This window comes from Antedon bifida, chromosome 4, assembly GCF_963402885.1.
Source record: "Antedon bifida chromosome 4, ecAntBifi1.1, whole genome shotgun sequence".
Lineage (NCBI taxonomy): Eukaryota > Metazoa > Echinodermata > Crinoidea > Comatulida > Antedonidae > Antedon > Antedon bifida.
The window spans coordinates 14,269,834-14,296,602 of NC_136229.1; the positions used below are offsets into that span (position 1 = coordinate 14,269,834).

General features: G+C 32.5%; 2 protein-coding genes across 9 annotated transcripts in view; one reads left to right on the forward strand and one right to left on the reverse strand.

Annotated features, from left to right (window-relative positions):
- LOC144840145 (regulating synaptic membrane exocytosis protein 2-like) overlaps positions 1-8,903 on the forward strand; it is a 161,929-nt gene extending 153,026 nt beyond the window's left edge. For all 7 annotated transcript variants that reach the window (XM_078695830.1, XM_078695835.1, XM_078695837.1 and 4 more), the window contains 5 exons: positions 2,170-2,399; positions 2,529-2,670; positions 4,452-4,663; positions 5,002-5,141; positions 6,377-8,903. In XM_078695830.1, coding sequence (XP_078551956.1) covers positions 2,170-2,399; positions 2,529-2,670; positions 4,452-4,663; positions 5,002-5,141; positions 6,377-6,586 — 934 coding nt within the window. In that variant the 3' untranslated portion in view covers positions 6,587-8,903. The remainder of the gene's footprint in view (positions 1-2,169; positions 2,400-2,528; positions 2,671-4,451; positions 4,664-5,001; positions 5,142-6,376) is intronic.
- A 1,244-nt stretch (positions 8,904-10,147) lies between these two features.
- Positions 10,148-26,769, reverse strand: part of LOC144840164 (hydroxyacid-oxoacid transhydrogenase, mitochondrial-like) — a 41,525-nt gene continuing 24,903 nt past the window's right edge. For both annotated transcript variants that reach the window (XM_078695877.1, XM_078695878.1), the window contains 7 exons: positions 24,568-24,673; positions 21,090-21,242; positions 19,223-19,321; positions 15,787-15,865; positions 11,800-11,896; positions 11,458-11,615; positions 10,148-11,372 (listed from right to left, as the gene is read on the reverse strand). In XM_078695877.1, the coding sequence (XP_078552003.1) occupies positions 11,289-11,372; positions 11,458-11,615; positions 11,800-11,896; positions 15,787-15,865; positions 19,223-19,321; positions 21,090-21,242; positions 24,568-24,673 (776 nt within the window). In that variant the 3' untranslated portion in view covers positions 10,148-11,288. The remainder of the gene's footprint in view (positions 11,373-11,457; positions 11,616-11,799; positions 11,897-15,786; positions 15,866-19,222; positions 19,322-21,089; positions 21,243-24,567; positions 24,674-26,769) is intronic.

Below are 26,769 nucleotides of genomic sequence, written 5' to 3' on the forward strand. Positions count from 1 at the left end.
ACCTGACAACAGACTAGAAGTACACATTGCTTGTTTAAAGAACCTAGTACTGTACATTTTTCGAGACAAATAAGGGGTTACCCTGATGTACTAGTTCACACACATCCACTATATAGTGGACAGGGAGTGGCTTCAGTGATATGACACATTCATTTAGACTGGACAAAAAGTGGTGAGACCTCTTGCGGTCAATTATGGTTTCTATGATTTACCGAATCATGACAAAATCACCCGGAAGCGATGTGAATTTAAAATTTGAAAATTGTAAGCCTTCAATTGTAGTTTCTTATGAATTATTGAAGGAAGGGTTGAAGATTAAGCATGTGACTTGGTTTTTTAAACATGATGGCAATTGTCAGGTAATCATTGAATTTGCTCTCTTTTATATGGTTTTTATTACCGTACTGACGTGGATATAAGCCCATACTCGGGTATAAAACCCATTACATACCCGGGTATAACCCCACCCCCGACTTTTGACTAATTTTCATACAAAATGAGGCACCCCGGTATAAGCCCACCCATTAATTCGAAGATCTAGGTGCCGTAAATACATTATTATTTAACAAAATACATACGTATATTAAAGTCTAAAATTATGCGGTTGACACCGATCATCCCTCGACCGTCGCGTTCTGCACATGCTTTCGCCATGTACATTCGCCCTCTACACCGACCGCAGTAGTTTGTGTCACGTGCAACAACATGCGATTTAACACAGAGCTCTAGCGTGGGGGAACCGGGAGAAATCGTATGAGTTTGTGTCAAATTATCTAGGCCTACAGTAGATCACATTTTAGGGTATTTTTTAAGTAGAAATCTGGGGGAAAATTTATATGGTAGGCATAGCACAGGTAAGACCAATTAGACCGCCTATATATTATCGACTGAATACTGCGTACAGCATTGTATTTAATTTAGTAATGTTTTAAATTACTAATTGGTTGACAGTCCGAGTGCATGTAGGCTTTATGGTATGCATTGAATGCAAATCAAAACAACAGACTCTGTGTGAAGAATGTGATAAAAAAAATCAGCTGTTCCTACACAGAACACGTGCTAAAAAAACGTGTTTACCAGCGGAAAAAGTTTGATTGTTTTGCTGATTGTTGTGTAATACATTTGGAGAGTGTTATTTCTGGGCCAACTAGAGGTGTATCATGAATTGTATGTGCGGGAGAGTACCATTTTCTACCATCTGGGGGATTTACCAAAATTCGCTTTGCTACAGGCCCCACCATGGGGGGCCTGTGGCTCAAATACTTAATGTCTTTATGCCCCCCCCCCCCCCACTATTTATCTTTAAAAATTAATCAGTCAGTTTTAAGGCCTATAGTACCTAATTTGTTTTTATTTTTTTTTTCAAATGATAAGCGAGTTGGACTCTTCATTCAGTTGCGATTTTATTTAATAGTTTCTGTGTGTTTTTATTTATATTTTAAAAATAATTCTATAAAAAAGCATTGGGAGGAGAAGTGATCAAATTATATAGTATTTGTATGTTGATATGTAGTTCCTTGATAGTAAACCAGTAATGTAAACTTACGTTTGCAAGACAGTTTTGTCTAGCCGGACTTCTTCAGTTGATATGCGTTATAACGCTGATTGGTCTCATTTCCAGCCACTGGATGTTTTTAGTGTGTAGACTAGGGGACCAGTTGTTATCAGGAGTTGATCATAAATATGTGATAGTTGGTGCGCGCCTTCGTCTCTATTCATCTTTTTATCTTGTTTGCTTATGCTGATGGATTCTTTAATTTTACGTTTGAGCCAAACTTATTCTTTGTGTAGTACATCTATATTGTCCCAGTTAGGTATGTGATTATGTATGGTCATATGGTCCTTGTTCGCTGATTTATACTATCGAAACCAGAAGAAATGTTTTCATTATTTGTATGTTATTGTCATTGAAAATTTGTGGATGGCAGAAAAGTTTAGGCAAGAAAATAAATATATTTGTGTTACGCGGTAAATACAATTAAAAATAATTTACCTCTGCATTTAAGGGACTCGTATATTATTATTATCATTATTATTTGTCAATTTGATAACTTGTATAAAATTACTTCCTATTCACTATGTACAAAAATAATATATCAAATTTGCTATCATTTAATATTTTGTGACCAATATGAAGATAATTCTAATAAGAAAAAATTCTTTTTAAAGTGATTTGAAAGCAAAAATGGAGGAGCGATCGCCATATCCTAAGAAAATTTTAAGTCGAAGTACAAGTAGTGCAGAGGTTTACTCTTATGACCGTAGTGATGGAAGCATATCAGACTCGGCTACAGATACCATGAACATAGCAGATTTAAAGAAACGTCGAACCAGTTTATCAAAAGTAGCAGCATTTGTAGGGCTTAATAAAAAAAGTAACAGCACATCAAATTTATCAGGTTTGTATCCTTTGAATTTTTTTAAAATATATACTGTGTTAGAATATTAAATAGCACCATGAAAAAGAATCAAATTAAAATTAGTTTAAAATCAATGTATTTTTCATTTTTATCAAATGCTCAATGTAGGTAAAAAGAGGTCAACAATACAAAGAAGCGAGGAAGTAGGTACAGGTATTGTGGATGTTAAGCGTGGTTTAACGCCACAAGCGAGTCGCGAGAGTACTGATGGTAGCATCTGTAGTGTAGGAAGCTTAGACAATACTAATACGTAAGTACATTTTTCTTACTGTCGCAATACAAGAGTATTTTTTCATTTTGTATTTAAACAAATTATGTTTACAGAATTAAACTAGGCTGAATCTAGCCCAAATAGGGGTTATAAGTGAACCCACTGGAAATATTTGAGTTGATACGATTTCGATCCAAGTCGGCCCTAAACCGTCTCGGCCAAAGTCAAGTCAGCCCCAAGTCAACTCGGCCTCAAGTCAACTCGGCCTCAAGTCAACTCGGCCTCAAGTCAACTCGGCCTCACGTCAACTCGGCCCCGTTAAAGTATGGAATGCAAAAGGTGCAAAGGAAGGGGATTGATAAAATAATATTTCTTCATATTTTTTTACCTATGAATAATTCTGACTTTTAATGAATATTAATAATATTTAGACAATAATACATTTAGCAAAAAAAATAAGAAGGATTTCACCAACTTTCCTTTATTTACGTTTAATAAAATTTCAAATTGCACAAATTGTTCAAATTGCGCATAACAAACAATTGATTAATAAGCTAGCATTCATACTATTATTAATGATTACAATATGAACATTTGGATAATAAATAGGAACACATTGTAGGCCCAATAATGATGATACACGTACGTGGGCGCGTATGTTCGTTCGTGCGTCAAAATTCAATCAACATGTCCGATATGCGAGGAAATTTATTAGGTGTAATAAGATTGTTTGGTTGAATCATTGAGGTATTAAATAATGTTAACTCCATTTTATTAGGCGACAACATCTTAAACCAATTCGTAGCTGCGCCTCCCTCTGCACCTTTGGCAGCTATTTCGATATCTGCAACTGCTACGTGTTTTCGCTGACCGGGGATTCCCCTTTTTTTAAAACGCAAATCATGGACAAAAACGATATGTACGATCATTTTTCTATGGCCAAACGGTGGAACCATGCCATGGAGCTATTAATAGCTCCATGGTGGAACGTCTTCGATATACTAAAATGTGGTACCTGCACATGTTTTTGTAACACGCGGGTACTTCTATTCATATCGGCAATGAGATCATTTTTTTGTATGAGTATTTTTCTTATTTCTTAATTTTTTTTAAAGAGTGGATAGTAATAATCATAATAATATTAAACACTTTTTGCGTTCCATACTTTATTGTGGCCGAGTTGACCGATTAGTTTTTGGCCGAGTTGACGTGAGGCCGAGTTGACTTGAGGCCGACTTGACGTGGGGCCGACTTGACTTTGGCCGAGACGGTTTGGGGCCGACTTGACCTGCACCCGTTGATACATAAAGTTATTTTTTTTAAAATGGCACAAAAACTAATGCTTGACAAAACTATAATAATTTTAATAAAATAAAAGAACTAGAGCAGAAATTTAACTTTTGAAAGTCTGCTGGTTAATGTAGTCTTCTATAACTATCATTGGTGCGTATAAAAGTTATTTTTTTTGGAAAACTCATTGCAGGCTTATTTAAATTAATTTATGTACACATTCTTATATTTGCACATATATGATATGGTTGTAAATTCGGTTTCAGATAATAACAATTTATTAATTAAATCGGTGGATTACACTCATACACATACAAATACGAACAACAAACAGATACCATGGGATGAGCCTGGGATCAATAAAATAATAATTAATATTTCGAAATGCACTGGAATGACTGAAAGCACTGCATTTTGAATAAATATAAATGAGAAATGCATTAAATCTAACAGTTAAGTTAAAATACCAATTGTTAACTTTATTAAAGTGGAAATAATTATTATTCATATTTATATTTGATTATGCACAGGGTGTGGATGCCTCGAATGACTGGAAACGAACCACATTTTAATGATTTCTTGGATGGCCTAGGCCCATCGCAATTGGTTGGTCGACAAGTACTTGGAACTCCAGCATTAGGGGATATTCAGCTTAGTTTACAGGAGAAAAATGGCCAGTTGTTAGTTGAAGTAATTCAAGCTAGAGGCCTAGTTGCAAAACCATCTGCTAAGATTTTACCAGGTTAGTGTAGCAATTTTCCACCCTTCCAAGCCAATTATGTATGAAATAGAATTTAGGTCCAAAGAAGCAAAATTGTCCTATGCTCATTAATAATTTGTACTCATTAACAATTACTGTATGTGTATTTTTGCAAATACCTAATTTAGATTTCCGACATTCTTGGTATTATTTATAATTGCTTTTAAATTAATTTTGGTAAAAATTCTTATTAAACAAAAATTTATTTATTTATTGGGAAAACCTCCAGTGACTTTGAAAATGTTCTTCTAAATTTCAATTTGAAACACAATTGTGATGTATGTTGTGTTAGTTTGTTCTTGATCATTTGTTTCTTTCAGCCCCATGGGTTAAGTTGTATTTAATGGACGGAAACCGATGCATTGGAAAACGAAAAACCAAAATAGCAAGGAGGACATTAAATCCAGAGTATAGGCAATCATTGCTCTTTGATGAAGATTACAGGGGCAAAGTTTTAAGAGTAAGTTTTTAGTTGATACCCTACAGAGGACATATTACCATTTCATATCTTGAAATTAAGACATGATCTACATACCATTTCTTAAACTCAATTTTTTAAGATATCTAGATAAATACCTATTATAAATATATAAATTTCAGTACCAATTGCACACAATGCCAACAGTGCTGGCAAGACTTGAGCACATGGTTAGTGTCCACCTCCTGCTACAGACTAGTCTCTGCATGCATGCATATGGAAATAGGCAAGATTTTCATATACTGTACCGTACAATGGTTAATTAATGAAAGAAATAATAAAAAAACATTATTTATTTAATTCAAAACGCACTCTACGGAGAGTTCCCACAGTAACCCATCATTAAACTTCTCAAATTTTGAGTTTTCTTGAAAAAACAACAGAAACCCCACTAAAAATTCTCATTATTGGTTTATATTTTTGTGACATTATCATATGGTATTTTTTTCTCTTTCGTCAAAGTTATATAAATTTAAAAGAGCGCGCGCTGCACTTCTACATGTTTAATTTTCTTACGTTATATTTGGTATTATTATCTTCCAAAATTGTCATCTTGTTGTATTTGATAACGTCATCATAACAAAAGAATGTGGGTGCCGTAATTTCACGAATGCTACACTGTATATAGATATATCTTTGTATATACTGTATGGTACGGTATGACACTATGCATCAGGTCATAGTATATATGCATAGGTCATTACATTTTTGCACTCATATTTTAACGTATGTGTATCTTGGATTTGCGCGGATTAAAATAAAATGTCAGTAATAATCTTGATTAAACAAAAACAATTTTTTTTAACAGAAAATCCTATAAAGAGTGCGGAGTTTACCATTTTATCATTGTAATTCTTACCTTTGCATGTAAATTTGTACATGATACCATGTGCATAATAAAAAGGAAAACCCCAGTCTATTTGACAAGGAGCTATATATTATATACGTAATTTAATGGAAAGTTAAAAGCATTTTCAGTTTGTAGGCCCTATATTTTAGAAGTAAGATTTTCATAGATTTTGCATCGTTATCCATACTACTACTACTTTCGTGAAAACTTGATTAAACTTGGATAGGTTATGTAGTCAGAAAGTTGTTTTTTTTTTAAATTTTTTTTTTCAGGTAGGTAGTACAGATTATTTGTTTAAATAAGTATACAGCAATTTCTCATTTTGAAAAAATATGCATTAAATATTCTGTCATGCTTGTTTTTCTAGATCACTGTTTGGGGTGACTATGCAAGAATTGACAAAAAAGATTTCCTAGGTCTTGCTGAAATTCTTCTCGACAACATGTCTCTTTTAAACAAAGTAATAGGATGGTATAAACTTTTCAATCATGCATCTCTTGCCGACATTCCACCTAGGTCCACAACTACATCTCTTGATGGATCAGTAACCTCTTTGTCAAGTTTTAAAACTTTCTGATTATCTAGTATGCAGCATTTTGAAATATGATTGATAATTTCAATGGTTTGTTGAATGGAGATGGGTGTTTGGTATGACCAAAATGATATTTTTGATTTGACATGACACTGTGCTCCTTGAACTTTTAGAACATGTATGCATAAATTGTTTTAATAGGAATGACAGTATAACATACAATGTTACATACCTGACAGCTATCAAATCATAGCTGACTGCTGGCATTTCTCCTTAATGATTGGAAAATTGTCAATCCTTTTCATTTTGTCATATCTTTATTTTATATCATTATTTATCTGAATGTTTATTTATATGCTTAACTAAAGTATAATACATTATTTTGTGCACTTCCTGAAAATATAACTAGCAGGATTTGTAGAAATTACCAACAATATTAATTATGTTTAAGTATATACATTTTGAAGAACAACCTCACAAGTACATACAATATATAAACTTTACATTAAAATGCAATGTTGAGCTCTAAAATAACTTACTGGCTACTATTATGTAAATATGCCAAGGCTTTAATGTTTTTGAAAATAAAACTGGTGCACTTTTAACATCTCATAAGTTGTGAATGCATGCTAATAACAATATTTATTGACAGATGGATTTTTAAAAAAATTTCCATTATGAATTAAACAAACATTATTTGTAAAAATTTAGTATTTTCTGAAATGACCATGTATAGTGTATTGTAATAGTAGTGATTTCAAATAAGAAAACATTGTATTCAAATGTCTATTTTCTTGAAGATGGACAAACAAATGAAAAAATAAATGAAAATGAGCATTGCATGTAACACATTATTTATTAAATTATTATTAGGGACTAGTGTTGTTCCGCCATGCCACGCCAAGAGTGTTAAAGAGTCGCTATCCATATATATCGGGTTTGAACAATACCATGAAAGCCCCAGTGGTCTAATGGTTAGGACATCTGCATATCAAGCAGAAGGTTCCTGGTTTAAATCTTGGTTGGCCGACTTATTTTTGTCGTCAGTCACAGTTTTTCTCATCTTATCGTTTCAAATTAATTAATAAATTGTTAGTATATCACCGGGCAGTTTAGAATAATTGTGCTGTGTCTGTGGTGGTTAAATTATTATTATTTGTAATCTAGATTAAAATTTTAAGAATATCATTACATATAAAAATATGAATGTGTGTGTGTATATATAAGCTGAATTCCGTATATAATGAACAAAATTATAAATGTTTATTTGATTATAACAATTTATAACACACCTGAGTACATTATTGTCATTTGATTGGAGGATTGTGGGTGACATGATATTCAATAAACTATTCCAATGAAGAGTGCAATTTTGTTATATGTGAGTGCAATTTCGTTATGCACATCCATTGTTGTTACAATGAGCATGGAGGTATAAAAATATATATATGCATTATACCTCCATGCAATGAGCAACAGAAGGCTGACTGATGATGATCATGATTTACATATAGTGTGTTCTACTCTGCATCCAAAATTTAAGCGCTACATTTTTTCCGAATTGATTAGGCCTTGGCCTAGCATCTCAATTTAGCAGGTGTGTTATTTTGTGCGATTCGGTGAAAGAGGAAATGCTCTACAAATTATGTGTAACATCGCAAAAAACATTTATATAATATTAAGTAACTGTAATGAACTTATAGCTTTCATAATGAATCATTTTTAATTGACAATGACAATGTATTACACTACTGTATGACCGAAGAAGTAGGACTTCCAGTTTTTATGAAATTGTGTGCAATTAACATATTATAATACTTTCTTTATAGAGGCTGACTACTGACATGTTTACAGTAGGAGGATCAAGGTTTTGTCTCTATTCACCCTCACCTATGTTGTAAATAATAATTACAAACAATATAAAATAATAAGAATAATTTTGGTTTTGTTGAAAAGTTCATAAATATTTTACCCATGGTTCTATCAATTTGTTTTGAGTATTATTTTAGTTTAATCCAGCATATTGTGTATTAAAAAAAAATTACTTTATGAAAAGATGTAATGTACTTATATAATTTGTATACTGTGAACAGGCACAATATCTGAGCCAGTTATTATTGTTATCGTCATTGTTATTATTATAATTATATGCAAATCAATCGTGAATAGATTTCACATTTGTCTATCTAATCAGCAATATGTAAGAAAGACTATTTGACTAATATGTTAGGACATACTTAAGTTATGTGTATGTATGAACATACTGTTTAATAAATTGTTGCCATGTGCATATTAATAGTGTTTTTATGCATGTAACATGACCAGTTTTAATGTTTTATTATTAAAAAATTGCTACCCATTGGCGAACTAGTGATTGTGAATGTGTGCTTCGGAGTCTATAGGCTAAAACTAGTTTGAAAAAAATAGATAGTGTAACACTAATACAAATAGACCTTACGGCGAAAACATCTCATTCCTCATAAAGCATAATAATACGTTTTGATGCCATAGGCATAGTAAAAATACTATGGTGCTAAAATGAAAGAGTTCCACAAAAAACTCAAGTTTACCGTCGGATCATACGTATTACAGTAAAAAAACTACCCACTAGGAAAACTACCCCCTAGGACAACACTAACACCTAGGACAACTACCCACTAGGAAAACTACCCCCTAGGACAACTACCATCCAGGTCAACTACCATCCAGGTCAACTACCCCTATGTCAACTACCCCCTGGACAACCCAATTTTATGAAAAAAAAGCACTTGCCATGTTCACTAATCACACAAAGTGAGATATATCTCTAAAATATAGGGGTCATTTTGAAATAGGTGGCCCCACCCCTTATAATAAAATTTGGTTGGTGTCCGCCCCTTATTTTAATTTCATGTTAATTCAATCATTTAGGACATGCCTACCATATTTGGTAAAGTGAACTATCGAACTGTTTTTTCGTGCTAAGAACCCCTACTATAAAATCAAATGCTACTGTTGAAGTACAGTATCTAGTCCGTTTTGAACAACTGAGGTTTTATTTAATCTTTATAATCACTTTAATTGGCATTGTTATCTTTTGAGGGTATAATATCTGTTTTGATATTGTTAAAGACATTTACCATTGTTTTACTAATTAGCCAAATGTTTAATCTACTAGATTTTGGAGGGTTGAAAACTTTAATTTGGTTTGGTAAAGATTAAAGATACTTAGAAATGGTGAACTAATTAGTATCAATGATGGCTGTTAAAAATACAATTCAAAAAAAGTGGCTACAAATTCTTGAACAAGAATTAATCAAACTAGGCTCAATTTCTGTTTGTCTAAAGTAAATAACAAATTAATTTTTCAAAACATTATTATGAAGGAATACATTCCACCGAAACTGTACGGCAAAATATGCTAAACAATTACCACATTTATTGGAAAAATGTTTGAAAAATAAAATTTGTGAAATTTATGAGATCAAACTTAAATATTTAACTATAAACTTTTACACGGTATTTTAATATCAAACAATAAGTTATATTACAAAATTATTGAATCACCATTATGTTTCTACTGTGTAAATGTGTAAAAGGATATCGGAAAAAAATTGAACAAGTAAATGGATATTAAGGATGAGTTTAATACACACATAATAGGAAAGAAAAATTCAACATAGTTAATGAAGCAAAATTTTTAAATTATAAAACATGGTTAAAATCACAGGAAACCAACTTAGAGTTCTTAAAACCCATCTTAACAATATTTTATGCTGATGAAGGGATTGAATCACATAATTATATCAGCAAAAGGTAGAAAATTCAAGAATTTCTTAACCAATATGTGATTGATGAAGATTATTGTAATTTAATGTAAACAAAAATAGGCTTTTGAATAAACATAGAAAAACATACATAAATCTTTCAAAATAAATGTCAAAAAAACGAATTTAAGTGATATTAAATTAATTGCATTACCGTATGTAAAAAAATATAAATTGATATTAGTTTTTATTTATTGTATATTAATAATTTTTATGGTGCACCGCAAATAAAAGCTTGTTTCACGCTATCGCTTATCGCTAAAAAATAGCTTTGGTCCCATTAGAAACATAATTCGCAAATTCTATGTCTAGTCAAATTGTAACTACCGTATTTATTCGAATAAATACCCCGTTTATTTGTTTAGGTGTAATATGGTAACATCTATAATCAAATAAATACCCCTTATATGAAAATATCGAGAAGTGGTAAATTGTAGATTATGTCAATCAATGAATTCTAAAAATAGAAATGTGTTGTAATACAACATTTTGTTTAATAATGTTCTATGGGGGGAGTTTATTCAAGGGAGGAATTTATTCAAAGCGGGGAGTTTATTTGAATAAATACGGTAAATGAAAAAAAAGTTTTAATAACCCCACTTGATTCAAAACTTATAGATCAATGTTAAATTACAAATTTAATCTATTCTACAATAAAATCTATTTGTCATGACATTGTACGATTTGGCAACATTTAGAAAACGGTTGCCATTTTAAAATTCAAGATGGCGCCAAAATACATTTGTAGTGTCCTTGCCTATATAGACATAGTTTATATTAGTAATCCAGTGGTCTTTTTCTCATGATATAGTATGATTTGGCACCAAAATTAAACGGTGAACTATGATTACCGGTAAAGTTGTTTAATTTACGTTGCCAAAAATGTCAAGTGAAATGAATAACTAAACCTAACATCACATTTCACTTTGCCTGCTCCTCGATTAATAAACCTTCATGGATTTATGAAATAGCTGATGAAGGTGCTCTTCTGCTAGCAGTCGTGGAGATAATTTGGTAACACGATGCTGTGAAGAAAAAAATTATGAAAATTATCATTTTTGGCATCAAAGTGAAACAAACTGTAATTCTTATGTCTATTAAATTTACTACCTGAGGAAGAGTACCCTTAACAAGGTCTGGTATATCCTCACTGGTGTACCCCAAAGCTTGTAATCCATCTTCAACATCCAGGTCAATCATAAACTGACGCACAGCATCTGACAAAGCCCGGCCCGCATCTTCTCGTTTGACATTTGTAGTGTCCTTGCCTATATAGACATAGTTTATATTATTAATCCAAGTTCAATAAAAAGTAATAATTTAAGCAGCAAGCATTTTCAATAAAGTATTTGAACGACAAAATGATCAACAAAATTCAGCGTTTGAATTCAGTGATCAACAGCATAAATCATTGGCATAATGAATATTTTCTTGTCAACTCCTTATATTTACCTAAGATGTTAGCTGCTTCTATGTGTCTCTCTGGGCATGCTGAAGCTGTATACTGAAACACTGCTGGTGCTGTCATTACAACAGAAAGACCATGAGGCTAAAAGAAAACAAAATTTGAAAGTTGCTATCAATTATATTCGAGCATATCACTAACATATTTCTAATAATATTAATAGTGCTACAAAAGATATTTACATTATCATTTCTAAAATATTCTATATTGCTACTTTTGGAACATTTCCAAATCTGGTACAAGATTGATGAGATTTTGATTAAAATTATTTTTCATGTATATAGTCCTGGATGCGTAAAAAGTTTGTAAGAAAATGGAAAGTGATCAATGCGCAAAATTTTGTCTGCTCCTCAAATACTCTCTTGTCATTGGCCAATGTATAGCCTTTGTTACCCAGAGGTGTGCAACTCGACTAAAAGCTCGACTTCATTAAGTCGAACTGCAAACTTTGACTACTTCGTTTATGAATCGAATTTGAAGTAATAGCTCGAACTATGACTTTTTCAAGTCGAACTTCGAACTACGACTAAAGTCCGGTTTAAGAATACGGGCGTTAGTCTTAGTCTTAGTCGACTTTTCGTCAATACATGTTGTATTAGACAATTTGCGTGCGTTTTAGTTGAAAAAGTTACAACATATTGTCAGAATCATACTCATACTGTTATTATAGCAGCTGATCAGGATCATTGGAGACCCCTAATTTTTTAACTGTAATATGCAAGCAGATAAGTTTTAGATATGAATTCATGCAAAATGTTTACCTCTCGGATGTGACGTCATTATATGGCCACACAAATATAAAATATAGGATTTTTGTCACTTAATATAGCGCATCTGACTTATCCGTATTCCATTTTCCCAAAGATTTTAATAATGTCTTGCTGAATTATCTTTTCCAATTTTAATTTTGATGTCATAAGCGTATTTCGATTTCTTTTATCTCTGAATGTAAAGTGATAGCCATGAATATTACTTATTATGGAAGCTGTTGAATTGTAGATACCGGATGTTGTGGTGTCATTATTGGCCAGTTGAATTTAAAAAGTCAGATTTTCATTCAAAGTATGACGTGATTTCAAGTTGAAATAGTCTACATTTGCTAAAATTAATAGGAAAGGCTGGAAAAATATAATTCACATGAAAAAACATGTTTTCTAACTATGTTTGCACTGTATGTGTAAAAAAATGTGCTAAAGATGTATTGTCCCCCAAATGAAAAATGAAGATTAATAAAATCAGACTCTGAATACGCCATTTCGTAGTTTTAGTTCATTTATTTTATATCCACTTTTTGGTGGGGGACAATTATCTTTAGTATTGACCGAGATATGGCGAAAAATTTAATGGATGCACTAATTTGCATAAAATGTACATAACTGGTTATTGACACATGTTCTTATAATGAACTTTGACTATTGAGCCTAAATCCTCTTTTTTTGTTAAGTTATATTAGTAATATATGATTTTTTTTATAAATGGATGCACTAATTTTACATAAAATTGACACATATGTTTTCTACGCAATTTTTAAAGGTCTAAGTGGCACTTATTAAAATAAATATTTATGAGGGTGCACGATAACCACTAAGAATAACAAAATGAGAAAAAAAAAATTTCCTTCCAATCATTTTTTTTTCAAAACTATATATATATATATATATATATAGTTTTGAAAAAAAAATGATTGGAAGGAAATTTTTTTTATCTCATTTTTTCTCATATTTCTTTTATTCCTGTCCACCCAGGCAGCACTTGCCAACTCATATGCTATGACTTTATCCAAATTCCCTCACTTGCACTGATGAAGGGCTAGTGTTGCCCGAAAGCTCTGCTAACTTTTCTGGCTGTTTACATTATCGTTTTGATTTAGCTTTTCGCTTTTTTATTTGTATCTCCATTGAGATCCAGCCACTGATACCCACAGCATTGTCATTTTTTTCAGTAATTTGCCTTTGGATTTATATATATATATATATATATATATAAATCAATGATGTTGCGTAGCACTGTGTAAATTATATATAAATCATACTGTAAATTATAGAAACAGTGCTCATATTCGGAACATGATCTCATAATCGCGTCGAGCATAGCTCATTGGCGAAAGTTCCGTATTTTTTAGTTGTAAAAAAAAATCCCGCCAGAGACATTTTTTCATACTAAAAAATACGGAACTTTCGCCAATGAGCTATGCTCGACGCGATTATGAGATCATGTTCCGAATATGAGCACTGTTTCTATAATTTACAGTATGATTTATATATATATATATATATATATATATATAAACACATTAGGCAATGAACATTAATTCGAAACAGCCCGGTGATATACTGAAATTTAATTAATTAATTTGAAACGATAAAGATGAGGAAATCTGTGAGAATGAGAAAAAGTCGCCCCAACCGAGACAAGGCAAATTACTGAAAAAAATGACAATGCTGTGGGTATCAGTGGCTGGATCTCAATGGAGATACAAAAAAAAAAGCGAAAAGCTAAATCAAAATCAAAAAATATGATGATAGAAAGGTTGTAAAACAGATATCGGGTAAAAAGAGTGCGTATTAACATTGAACGCGTAGTGCACATGCAAAAATCTGCACAGTCATGGAAATTTTTTAAAGCATAAAATTTCCTAAAACGTACTCTAATTTCATAGAAAATACATTTTTTAATAATAATAAGTTTTTAGCCACGAATAAAGTAAATAAATTGCGCCCTCAGTAGGCAATTGTATGAACTTTAAAAATTAGGGTTTTTAGTAATATATTTTGTATATCAACATTGTAAAATTCAATCAAATATGATATTACATGTTTATTAAATAAAAGAGTGTTTATTTAACCTAATTCAAATTTCAACACATTATTTTCCCATGTGTTGAACAGTCCTCAGTACATCGTGACTTCACTTTATGTTGATTCGCATCAAGTCAATCAAAGGGCGAGAATCCAAAATCGTTCAACCGTGAGCCCTCATAGACTCTCTTTTCCTATACGTTTTTTAGGTCAGCAGCTTGGACCTATCAATTAGTCGAAAAGTCGAAAATGTCAGTCGTAGATAAAAAGCTATCCACTTGATATAGCTTCTGAATGAATGTCCTCTGGGGATATAGCTGGCTAAAGCCGCTGCGCGAAAATGTACATTCTGAATAAGATTTTGAGATATGGTAACACTGTAATTTCACCCTAATTTGACTATTTTATTAAGCTAATTTGCATATCATCGGGATGAGTGACAGAGGTGTGATGAATTTTGATCTCATCATTTGTGACCATTTGCAATTCGTTTCACTCAAAATGCTAGATTGCCTTATTTATAAAGAAAAAAGCCCTTATAATAGACAACACATTTTTGTGCCCATTTACATTCTTTGATTGGATGAAAGATAGTTAAACTTTTCAGCAAATATATTTAATGAGTAAATGCTTACGCGAAAACATTACATTAATTCATGTAAATGCCCTCGGATGGTTTATTGAAAGATCTCCATTGGCTTCATATAAAAAAAAATTTTTGTTTATAAATGTATTTACTCTGTTGTACCTTTTTGATTTAATTAAGTTTAATCGTGATCAGCTTTCATTTAAGGTGTCGACTTCGCTCCTCCAATCCCGACTTTTCGTTCCACGATTTAATCGGAAGGCTGATGAAAATGCTTTTTTCTGTCACCGCTTCCTGGATCTGGAACACGCTACCTGTCGATTTGAGAGGAGCGAATGCGGCACTTCTATTTAAACGTCAATTTAAAACTTTTCTTTTTAATTAATTACTATTATTGTTAGGTGTGCCATATCAAAAATTTTATAGAATAGAATACAATAGAATGTCAATGTCAATCAGGAAAAAATTAAAGTTATCGTTATCAGGTTTGTTAGCTTATCATTACAAAAGTAAATATGCACATTTATAGTTTTTATCAAGTATACAGCACGCCACAGACAGAATCATTATTTAAAAACTATAATACTTACTATAATAGCATGGTCTACATCATATTGTTTAGCTTTGAATGTTTTAACTTGTCCTGCCACGGCGTAAGACATCCCATGACTGTAATGCACAAATAACATTTTTACATCAAAAATTAAATAATAAAATTAGAATTACTTAAATAACAACATCAAGTCTATTTTCCTGATTTGGCATTGAATTGAATGGGGGTTAGTCCAGTGAAAAATCATCCTCACCAGGGCATAAGCTCGTACCGTTATGAAACTTACACAGTAGGTTCAGAATATTATTGTAAAGATCATTCTTTTGGACCAATAGTTTTAATTGAGAATTTAAAGTTATTATTAATAGCCAATTACGATTATGATTTGGGGTTTTTTATGTATCGCATTTGGAAATATAATATTTTCTAATATATTTACAATTTCTTAATCATAAAAACAAGGTTGTTTTATCTGAGAACACATTACAACCCCCGATATATACAATCATGGATGATTATATTGACATTTGACCCCATTTGAAAAAGTAGGACTAGTTTTGTTCTGGTTTTATTCAAGACATTTTTTTCTTCAAAAGAGCAATATTGTATATAAAGTGTAGTTTGCAATTGTTGCACATAATAGTCATACCAAAGAGTAAAAAAAAACAACCAATAAACAGGTAGATGAATAGATTTGTATCATCCATTTCGCATCTTTTAAGGATTAGGGTACTTTTACATTTTTAAATGAGAAGTGATACTGATGACTGTGTGAGGTTCGGGACATCAGAAACATCATCCCACATGATTCTCCTTTACTTATAAGTTAAAAAATATCTGCCTGAATATTCCAAAGATTTTCAACAGTGCAATGCATGGGTATCATCACGCATGCTACACAAAGTTTACAGCACATCTTAAACGGCCACACAATGACAAGAAAGTTCCTCAAATGGTGAGTTGAGAACTTAAGCACGGAAATCAAATAATTCATAATTCGCACAAGATGAATGTATCTTCAGATATTCTTCATTATCTGAGTACCGTTGTGGTTGTTCTGGTCAGAAGAAAAGATCTAATGTTTAAGGGACTACATATGAATGAAGAAGTATTTTCAACAAGGCAGGAGGAGACACAGTACATGCTGCTGAAGAAGAAAAGACGAAGGTAGAATGTTCTGGCCAAAATCACTTAAATTTTATGCACATTGTTAATGTGATTCTTTATTCTCTTCTATTCATTAACTGATTAACTGAAACAACAAAAGATCTCATGAGTTCTGTAATAAGACAATAGCAAATAATACTATAGTAAAGTTATACAAATTAAATAATGATAATGCCTCATATAAAATAAACACCAAGTAGTCCAGGCTAGATCCTAACCAAAGACACTTAAAAATAAGCAGGTGAGTATATATATTAAGTATTTTCATATATTTCAAATATTTGTGGTAGTAGTAGTAAGATATTATAGACAGACATCGTATTTGTTTTCTCAACCAAAAAACAATGCTATGAGCATACTGTTACGACCACTTTTGGCCTAGGTCGAAATACCTAAATAACAACAACGAGGTTTGGAACAAACAATATAGCCAACACACAAAGTACTATGCAAGATGCACAAGCTCCATTTAATTTCTTTTCCCGATGCATTACATAACAACAAAACTATAATGTTACAACAATACGAATGATACCGAGTGGTGGTTTGCCTAGGCATCCGTACATTCCAATCACAACGTTTTCCCTTTTTATTGTCCTTGCGTCCTGCCTCGCTTCCAATCTCAAACACAGTTCACTTCAAGTCTTTATTACACAGTCCGCAGTCCCATATGCACTGTCTTATCTCTTCTCCGGATAGCCTACCATCTCCAACTTGTACCGTCTTGTGAGTCCCTCGTTCCCTCGTCTCGTACACCCAACACAGCTTTCCAAAAAGACCCGCGCATCAAAACGCTCCCTTCTTATTCATCCACTTGGCTCATTTGCATGCGACACCTGATTATTATCGTGACACCTGATTATCGTCACAGGTAACACTAACGTACAGATATATATTATTTCTGGCTCTACATCCCCATACTGTACTGAATGGGCAGAACGCTTGACAAAATCAATTGGACAAGATATCAACCGGTCGCTGGAAGTTGCTGAAACACATTGTGTTGTGCAAGCATTACGTCATATATTTCGAACCAAATGATGCATCGCATGGGTCACTCTGTATTTTAGTAACTTGTTTAATAAAATTCTGCGAGTTATAAGTTTTGCTATAGAGTTAGAAAATGCTCTTGCAGAAGCCACAGTTGCCTCGAATATCAACTAAAATAGTCAAGAATACTTCGATGCCATCTTTGATAATTTTGATACATTTTATGATATTCTATTTGGAGCTGGTTCTCTACACACCGCAATAATTACACAAAGACGATTATCATCCTGTGATCAATCATCCAATCACTGATAACAAGACAGTTCAGGAATGCCTTTGCTTTGCTGAAAAAACGACACATGGAGCCGGAAATAAAAAATACATCGTTCTAATTCGATCATTTCATTTAATGTGTGCCTTTATGAAGATGATTGGAAAGAAAATGGCCAGCACTGGATTTGAGGAGGTTCTGTTGGAGGCAGTCGTTATTTCAAGTGTAGACCGGGTGCCCAGAGAATTTATTCATGTGAAAAGCCACAAAAGTTTTGATGGGCTGATTATGTAGATATATAGCTAAGATTCAATAACCAATATTGCTGCCGGGTTCTATCCTGTAAATTTTCTCTGGGGACGCCAAATAGGAGGGGTAAAAATGGATTTAATCATGTGAAAAGCCACACGGATAAAAGTTGTTGGACATCGTCCCCATATGTGTATACAATGTTAAAACAGCAATGACAGCAACTTTATCCTGTAAGTTGCCTGAGACAGTAGCCCCAAGTGACGTCCACTCAAAAATGGTGAACACCATTTTTGAATAACATTTTTCATGTCGTATAACAAATAAGTAGTTACTGAAGTTACTATTACAAACTCATCAATGAAAACACAAATATGTATATGTTTATTCACTTATTTATGAAAACACATACTATAAAGTTTTGTTTAAACGTCATCTTTAAGTTATAAAAGTTTGAAGACGTCTAGTTCAAATATATAAAATCCAAATAAATTTGAAAAATATATTCTGCCACTGTAAAAAAAAAAAGGCAATAACTAACAAACTGCATCGGGTTTCGCATTATAACCTTATAACCATTGACGTACTTAGAATTTGCAGTATGACGAGTGAGGGCCCACTTTATTTTATGGAAGGCCTTTTTTATTTGAACATTTTTAAACACATATTTTTAAATAATTTAGTTTATATTTTGGTTGGACAACGTGCATAAATAATCAACACATAAAAATTAAAATGTTTACTTCGTTCATTATGTAGATATTTAAATAATCCATATGCAATATATTATCCATACCATAGATGTACTCCAGCATTTCCAAAGCCAATTCCAGCAAATGCACTTGCTAAATGCATATTAGATCTTGCTTCAAAATCATCAGGGTCCTGTACTGCTCTAAAAATGGACAGAAAATTGTTGCGGATAACCAATAACAACACAGTTAATATATAATCTATATATATAAACCATACTGTCAAACTATTGAAGCAGTGCTCATATTCGGAACATGATCTTATAATCGCGTCGAACATAGCTCATCGGCGAAAGTTCCATATTTTTAGTTGTATGAAAAAATGTCTCTGGCCGGATTCGAACCTGCGACCTCTCGCTTACAGTGCGAGTATCATACCACTAGACCACAGAGCCATGTATGGTATTATCACAGATTTTCACTGACCAGATACATTCTCTCATACAACAAACACCCTCACAATCAGTGGAGGCTTAACTATTCTTCCAACTTTATTATGCAACGTTTTTTAAAATAATATTGTGTATATGTAAATCAATTGTGTTTAGCACTGTGTAAATTATATATAAATCATACTGTCAAATTATTGAAACAGTGCTATAAATCTAAACATGATGGTTTGGCAAAATATTGATATTAAAGGAGTAAAAATATTGCATATATATCACTTATAAAACATTAAACCAGGTCATTCCTTGTCTTAAAATGTACGTTTTATGGTAAATTATGATAAAAAGAGAGAAACAATGCACTACCTAGTAGCCGGTGAATGTTCTCTCGTGGACGGTCGTTAGGCCTAGCCTAGCTAGGCTTAGTTTTGTAGGCCTAGCTGGTAAACTACAGGCTTAGCCTGACGTTATTTAGTTGCTGCATTAACTGTCTTTCCCAGAATCTGTTGCTGGGGAGAACCCTGTATTTTCTCTAAAAAGTTACGATTCTTCCATTTGTTTTTGGCCTTCATGATCGATCGAAAGTGGGTGAATTACAGAAGAAAAACTAAAATATCAATCCGCGCACAATGCATGTTGGGATTTATAGCGGTCCGCTTAAATTATTAGAATTGATTTATTTTTCACATTTTTAACCATTTACAGATGAAAAATTTTATTGCAATAGAACCATATAGTATTTATTTTTACATTAAATGTAGTTTGTGACCTTAAATTAGATCTAACAAACGTAGGGAATGGGTCTTTAAGTTAATTTAGCACAGGATATACTCAATATGCTAATTACATTCAATTTTATGTGTATTTTGGGTGGCTCCCCCTACAATTGAACAGGACTCATCACTTAAGAATTGCCATTTCTGGGTCCCATAGACCATATCTACATACTCCACACCTCAAACCTTTTGTACTCAAATCGCTAATTAAACCTTCTGGGATCCCAGACTAATATCGATATCATAATTCACATTGCTTTGTAAATAATCAAGAGCTCAGGTATATTTACTTATTCACTGATTTATTACAGAGATAATTTTGAAATCTCTTGGAAAAGAGATTGGAATGTTCCATTGCTGCCAAACAATAAATTGGAATAAACGTAATTTCTACCTATTAAAACACTATTTTTTATAACTTTTGTTTGTTGGTCAACATTATTACTATTAGTCGAGCTGTTTTTAACCGTGCGGGTATGACAACCATAAGACAGTGTGTACCATGTTTGGAAAAATCTCCTGTTTGGTGCAAATCGTTTAAACTAAACCTTAATTAGTAAACAGGGATTACAGTAGTTAAAATTAGTGCTGAAAGTATGTACCAACTTTCTGTATTATTGAGTAAAGAATCTGAAAGATTTACCAAATTTCATGCCCTTAGGTAAATATATATACATACTGTAGATAATGTTGACACACCTTATTTTGATAACTCAGAAGTTTTATAAAATATCTATCTACTGTACCGTCTGAAATACTTGTTAATGATCCTTAAAGCATGAAGTGACCATATATCACTGATGGGATTGCTACCTTGGTAGGCTGGTCTTTGTATGGGATCCACTGGTCTTGGTGTACGCTCTTGGTAAGGAATGGCTGTGTAGGATTCCAATGCATGACTATATTATTAAAATAATAAAAATGAATAATTAGTCTTTACTATTATTTATTATTAAATCATCTAAAATAACCAGACTAAAATGAAAGTTTCTGAGTAATCATACGTCAAGACGTAACTTCACCCTTTAACAATTTTAGCAGATTTGTATTTAATTTGGCTACTACCCACTGTGATTTATTTCTGGTAAGCCTCCTAATGAGGAAAGGAGCAATTTTGAAATTTGACCTTGACTATTGCTTTACCTTGGGTGGCACCCTCCTCAATATCGGATTCATAGTCCCCTGCCACCCCCAATCTTATGATTACAGTAAAAACTTCAATTACGAACCCCAATTTAATGAATTCTCAATTTTCTGAATGTAATTATGTCATCATGATGAAATACGTACGTAAATATATTCATAATATAATACGAAGTGCAGAAAAGTTTTCATTATTAAAGTATTGTCATGATCATGAAAAAAGAAAATGAATAAAATCCAATTTTTAATAGACCATTCTGTAGCTTTTATAAAGTCACTTTCACCAAAAATTTAAAAAAACAATATTAATATCATTTATAAAAAAGCAAAATATTAAGTTTATAATTTTTTCCAACTCGTCAGCTCAAAAAATTCAAAATAACATTAAGCTAACGCACACAGCTAAGTCTGGAAATCAACGTAATGAAAATCGTACTTCCTTATAGCCAATCATATAACACAGTACTTTTCTATTCTTTACAGCATGTTCTTTGATCGGCATTTTTTTTATTTATATTTTATTTCAACCACATCCAACAGCGAAAAATCGCCAATTACAGGATGCCTTAAAACTCTTTAGATATAAATATAGAATTAAAAGCACATAGAAATACAAAACATGAAACATACAAAATCAGTATATCATATTTATTCACCGCCAGTTATTGAACTTTCCCTGCCATCATTGTTCACTTTTTTTGGCAAAAGAGGTACATTTGATTTTCTGAGAATGGAATGAATGAAATACCTCTATAATTTTCAGGTTTGTTCTTATCTCCATTTAAAAAAATTGGGACAATTAGACTTGTTGCCCATTGTTTGGGGAGTTTTTCAGTTAAAAATGTTGCGTTGAAAAGAATTTTTAATGTTGGGGGTGTTTAGCAAGAATTCAAAATTCATTCCATCAATGCCAGGAGCCTTTCCCTTATTTTGAGAATTAAAGGTCTTTTTTATTTCATCTAATGTTATATCATGGTTTAAAATATCATTGTCGTTATTCTGTGATATCTGGCAACTCAACGCCAGCACTACACTCATCGTTGTTAAAAAGGTTCTTAAAATGATAAAAACATTGATTAATAGAAACTTCACAGAATAATTTTTATTTTAGTGCATCAGTAATTTTTCTGCATATTATTTTGTTTGTTTTTTGTTTATTGCCGGTCCGCCAGATAGTCTGATGACTTTGCCGCCTCGGCTGCTTTGCTTTTATCTCGGATTGATTTCTTCCAGTCCTGTCTGTTTTCTGCTATTCTCCGAATCGTTTCTATATCTATATTATTTTATGAAAGTTATATTTTTTGCCTTTTAGTGACGTTTTATATTGCTTTTTTGTCTTAATATAATTATTTAAAAAGGTTGTGTGCGCATAAGTCTGTATTTCTTATAGTCAGTCTAATTTTTTAACCTGCATTTTAAGGTCCTTACAATCTTTATCAAACCACTCATTTCGTTTTGTATCAATTGAAAATTTATCTGTTTGTGTATATTTGACTCCATTACATACACATTTAAACATTTTACATAAATGTGAAACTGCCTCCTCAATTTTGTTTTGAGAGATAGCATTCATAAAATCATTATCAATAGTTTCAATAATATCATGTTCCCATCGGACTCGAGATGCATTAATGTAACTGTTGGACCATTTAAACGTACTGTGGGTAAACGCATCATCTTCATTGTTGTTTAACTTTGTTTTGAATACTAAAGGCAATTGGCATATGATGAGATTCAACATTTAAAAATGTTTGAATTGGTAAGAAGGTAGTCACAGAGACTTTCCTTGCGACCTAATAAATGTAAAACCACTAGATGACTCCTATACCATTTTGTGATCCGCATACTCATTTCTTTTCAAAATTCTAATATATCTTTACCGTAACTATTTAGTATACAATCAGATTTCGTTCTAATTTCATTCAGGTTGCAGTCTTTGACATATCCATTAATATTCCACATGTCATTTTCATCAGTGGATATGTAAATCATCCTCCGAACCAGTTATACCATTAAAGTCACCAACCACATATACTATGTCAGATATTTGAGAGCTATAATGCTTGTTAGATAAAATGGCAAAAAAAGTCAGTTGTCGCATAATAGGATGTACTTGGTGGTCTATACAAAAAAGCTATTACAACAGTATCGGTTGAGGCATAATATCTCTATGGTTGGGGTTAGTGAGTTCTATTATGTGCAATCTATGTGCTCTCTCGAAAGCAACCTCTTTCGATTTCTAAATTTGCTGTTATATAATCCTTTACTTTTCGTTCTTCAGATTATGGATGGTACCTAAAACTTGCAAGTGTATTTAAAATAGTGTTAAATATTCTGCATTTATTTATGTTACAATGAATTTTACTGACCGCATACTTATAATATACATTAAGCCTACCAGATTTATGGTATGTTAAACTTTCTTTTAATCCGTTGTGTAACAATGGATTAAAAACATAGAAAATGAGATTTCAATTGCAACTCTTGCATATCATATTATCTGTTAGTTAGTCAGCGGGGCTCACACCCGTCAAAGATCGGAGCTGACCAACTGGCAGCAATGATGCCAAACAGTGCTGCTGTTGAATGGCCAATACTGAAGTCAAGCACGACAACATGTGTTTCTTTTTGTCTTCCCTTCACATAATATTCTTTGGGGCTTGCATGCTCCCTGTTTCCATATATGGCAGTACAACCAATTTTAATAATAATGCACTATAAATAACCTAATAATAATATTACTTAAATAATTGACTAATATTTTTATAAATATAAATAAATTTGAAGTCTGTGAGAATGAGAAAAAGTCACCCTAACCAAGATTCAAACCTGGAAACTACCTGTCCTAACCATTATACCACTGGGGCTTACATATGGTATTGTTAAAACTTGATTGGATAGCGATTCCTTAACACTCTCGGCGGAACCCCACTAGTCCCGGTTCCGAAAAAAAAGAATCACTATCCAATCGAGTTTGAGGGTTTTTGTCTTCATAATATTCATATTATTGTATTCACAATTCTCAGAAACAATTTTAAGGTCTATTCATGATTATACCAAAAAAGACAAATTTTAACTTACCACAATACATCAAATCCACTGTAGGCAGCTATCCTGTTTGGCATGTACTTGCAATGAACAGGGTCAACAATTCCAAGTAACGGACGAAGAGTGCGACTACCAATACCTTGGAGAATTGAAAATAAATTGTCAATAAAACTACTTTACTTCACCTTAAAAATTATAAAATTAATTCCCAGTATATCACTGAGCTGAGAAAGAGCTGAGCTATAAGACTATCTATAAGTCTATAAAACTAGGCTGTATACAATAATTAATATACATCGGCTAATAGTTCTGACAAATGTATAGGAATTCTAAGGTCGACTAAACATCTACAAATTGTTAATCGAATGTCAGTAAGGCCCTGTTTCTGCTGCCAAGAAAATAACGTATTTAATACAGTATTTTTTGAATACCATATTTTTTTGGCAGCAGAAACTGCGCTCATAAAAAAAATTTTTCCCCACAAAATTTGTGGATAAAATACGGTATTTTCAAATTTATACCGTATTTTCTGTAACCATTTCTGCTGCCAATAAAAAATACCGTATTTATTTTTAACCTGCTACATGAGGTCAACATCATGTTTTTATTTTCTGTCGCTGTCAGATATTTTACACACGTGTATAGATATATTCGGCGAAAATGTGGAGCAAAGACGTTACGGTATATACTATATAAATCTGAAGAGCCTGCGAAAGCAGTACAACATTGCAAAAGATAATAACTCGGGAGGGAACGAATTACAGTACTTGTCCCCATTACGATGTTTTGGCCCGGATATTGGGAGATCAGGCCATAGCTGTGCTCTCACAACATCTCTATCACTAGGGCTAGGCTTTTGAAAGTGAGGCGTAAAACTTTGTGTATTGCGACTTTTAATTATTGACCAAATCAATGAATGGCAATTTGGGTAAAAAGGATGAATTTTAACACGACCACCCAAGAAGTATTGTTAGCAGAAACGGGGTACTAAAAAATATGGTATCAAAAATACCGTATTTTATATCGTATTTTTATACCGTATTTTAAGCAGTTGCAGCAGAAACAGGCCCTAAGACGCAAACAAATATCATGGTGACATCGTAAAAATGTTGACAATTTGCCAATATATTACAATGTTAACACACTATGGTAGTTGTAAACAATTTTGAATTTTATTTTAACATATGTGCGTGTTGCATTTGCACAGAAGCTAGTAGAGACAGCTGTTAACTACTTTATCAATTACCAATTCATTGTAAATGTAAAAAACTAAAAATGTTACAAAACAGCTCATAACCAAAGCTCATGATATAAAATTCTATTGCAAATAGTTAATTGTCAAATGGGTAAGTGTAGAAATGCTTCTGTAGCCTAACATAAAACTAGAGTATCATAAGTCAATTAAATATTAGAATACCAGGAGTTAGCATAGATACTGTATAAAAACATCAATTGTGAACATGAAAGTGCCACAGGATAAGCATAAATTGCAATGATTCCTTTGAATGGTAAGTCAGCAAATGAAATTTATTCCAAACTTTGCAGAAATAACACAGCCAATAAGGGAACTGTAAAATATTCTGCATGGCTGCGGATTCAAATACATGATAAAGCTTTTAATGACTAAAGCTTGGATGTTGTATTGAATGAATTGATATGATCCAACAAAGCGTACAGTTGTACAGTATTCAGCAGATGCATCAAGCTTTGGAGCAGGAACAAGAAAACGGTGAATTCAGACCAGTTGTATACGCGAGCAGGCCTATGACACCCACAGGGAGAAGATATGCCCAAATGGAAAAAGAGGCGTTGGCAACCACATGGGCACGAGCATTATGGCACACTTCTTAATTATATCATTAACTTGGCTCTGCCACAATAGGTTATGTATGTTATGTAGTAACTTAGCTTCTTGTACTTATATTACTGTTATGAATTTGAAGTGGTGGAAATGAGGACTATACATTTACAGCTCACAAGCATTTCAATTGTTTTCTTTTCGTTCAGTTTCATTTCGTTTACTGTAATGTTCTGTGCAAAAAATCTGTGATCATCTGGAGGGTACTTGGCGTGTCTTATATTATTTACTAATGACTTTGACGCAGATCTTAATACAGTTAAATACATGGATAATGCAACTTTATTTGAGAGAATCAGGAAAGACACAAGGGTCGTGGTTAGGCCCTGTCTTATTTATTATATTATAATAAATAAGACAGGGCCTAACCACGACCC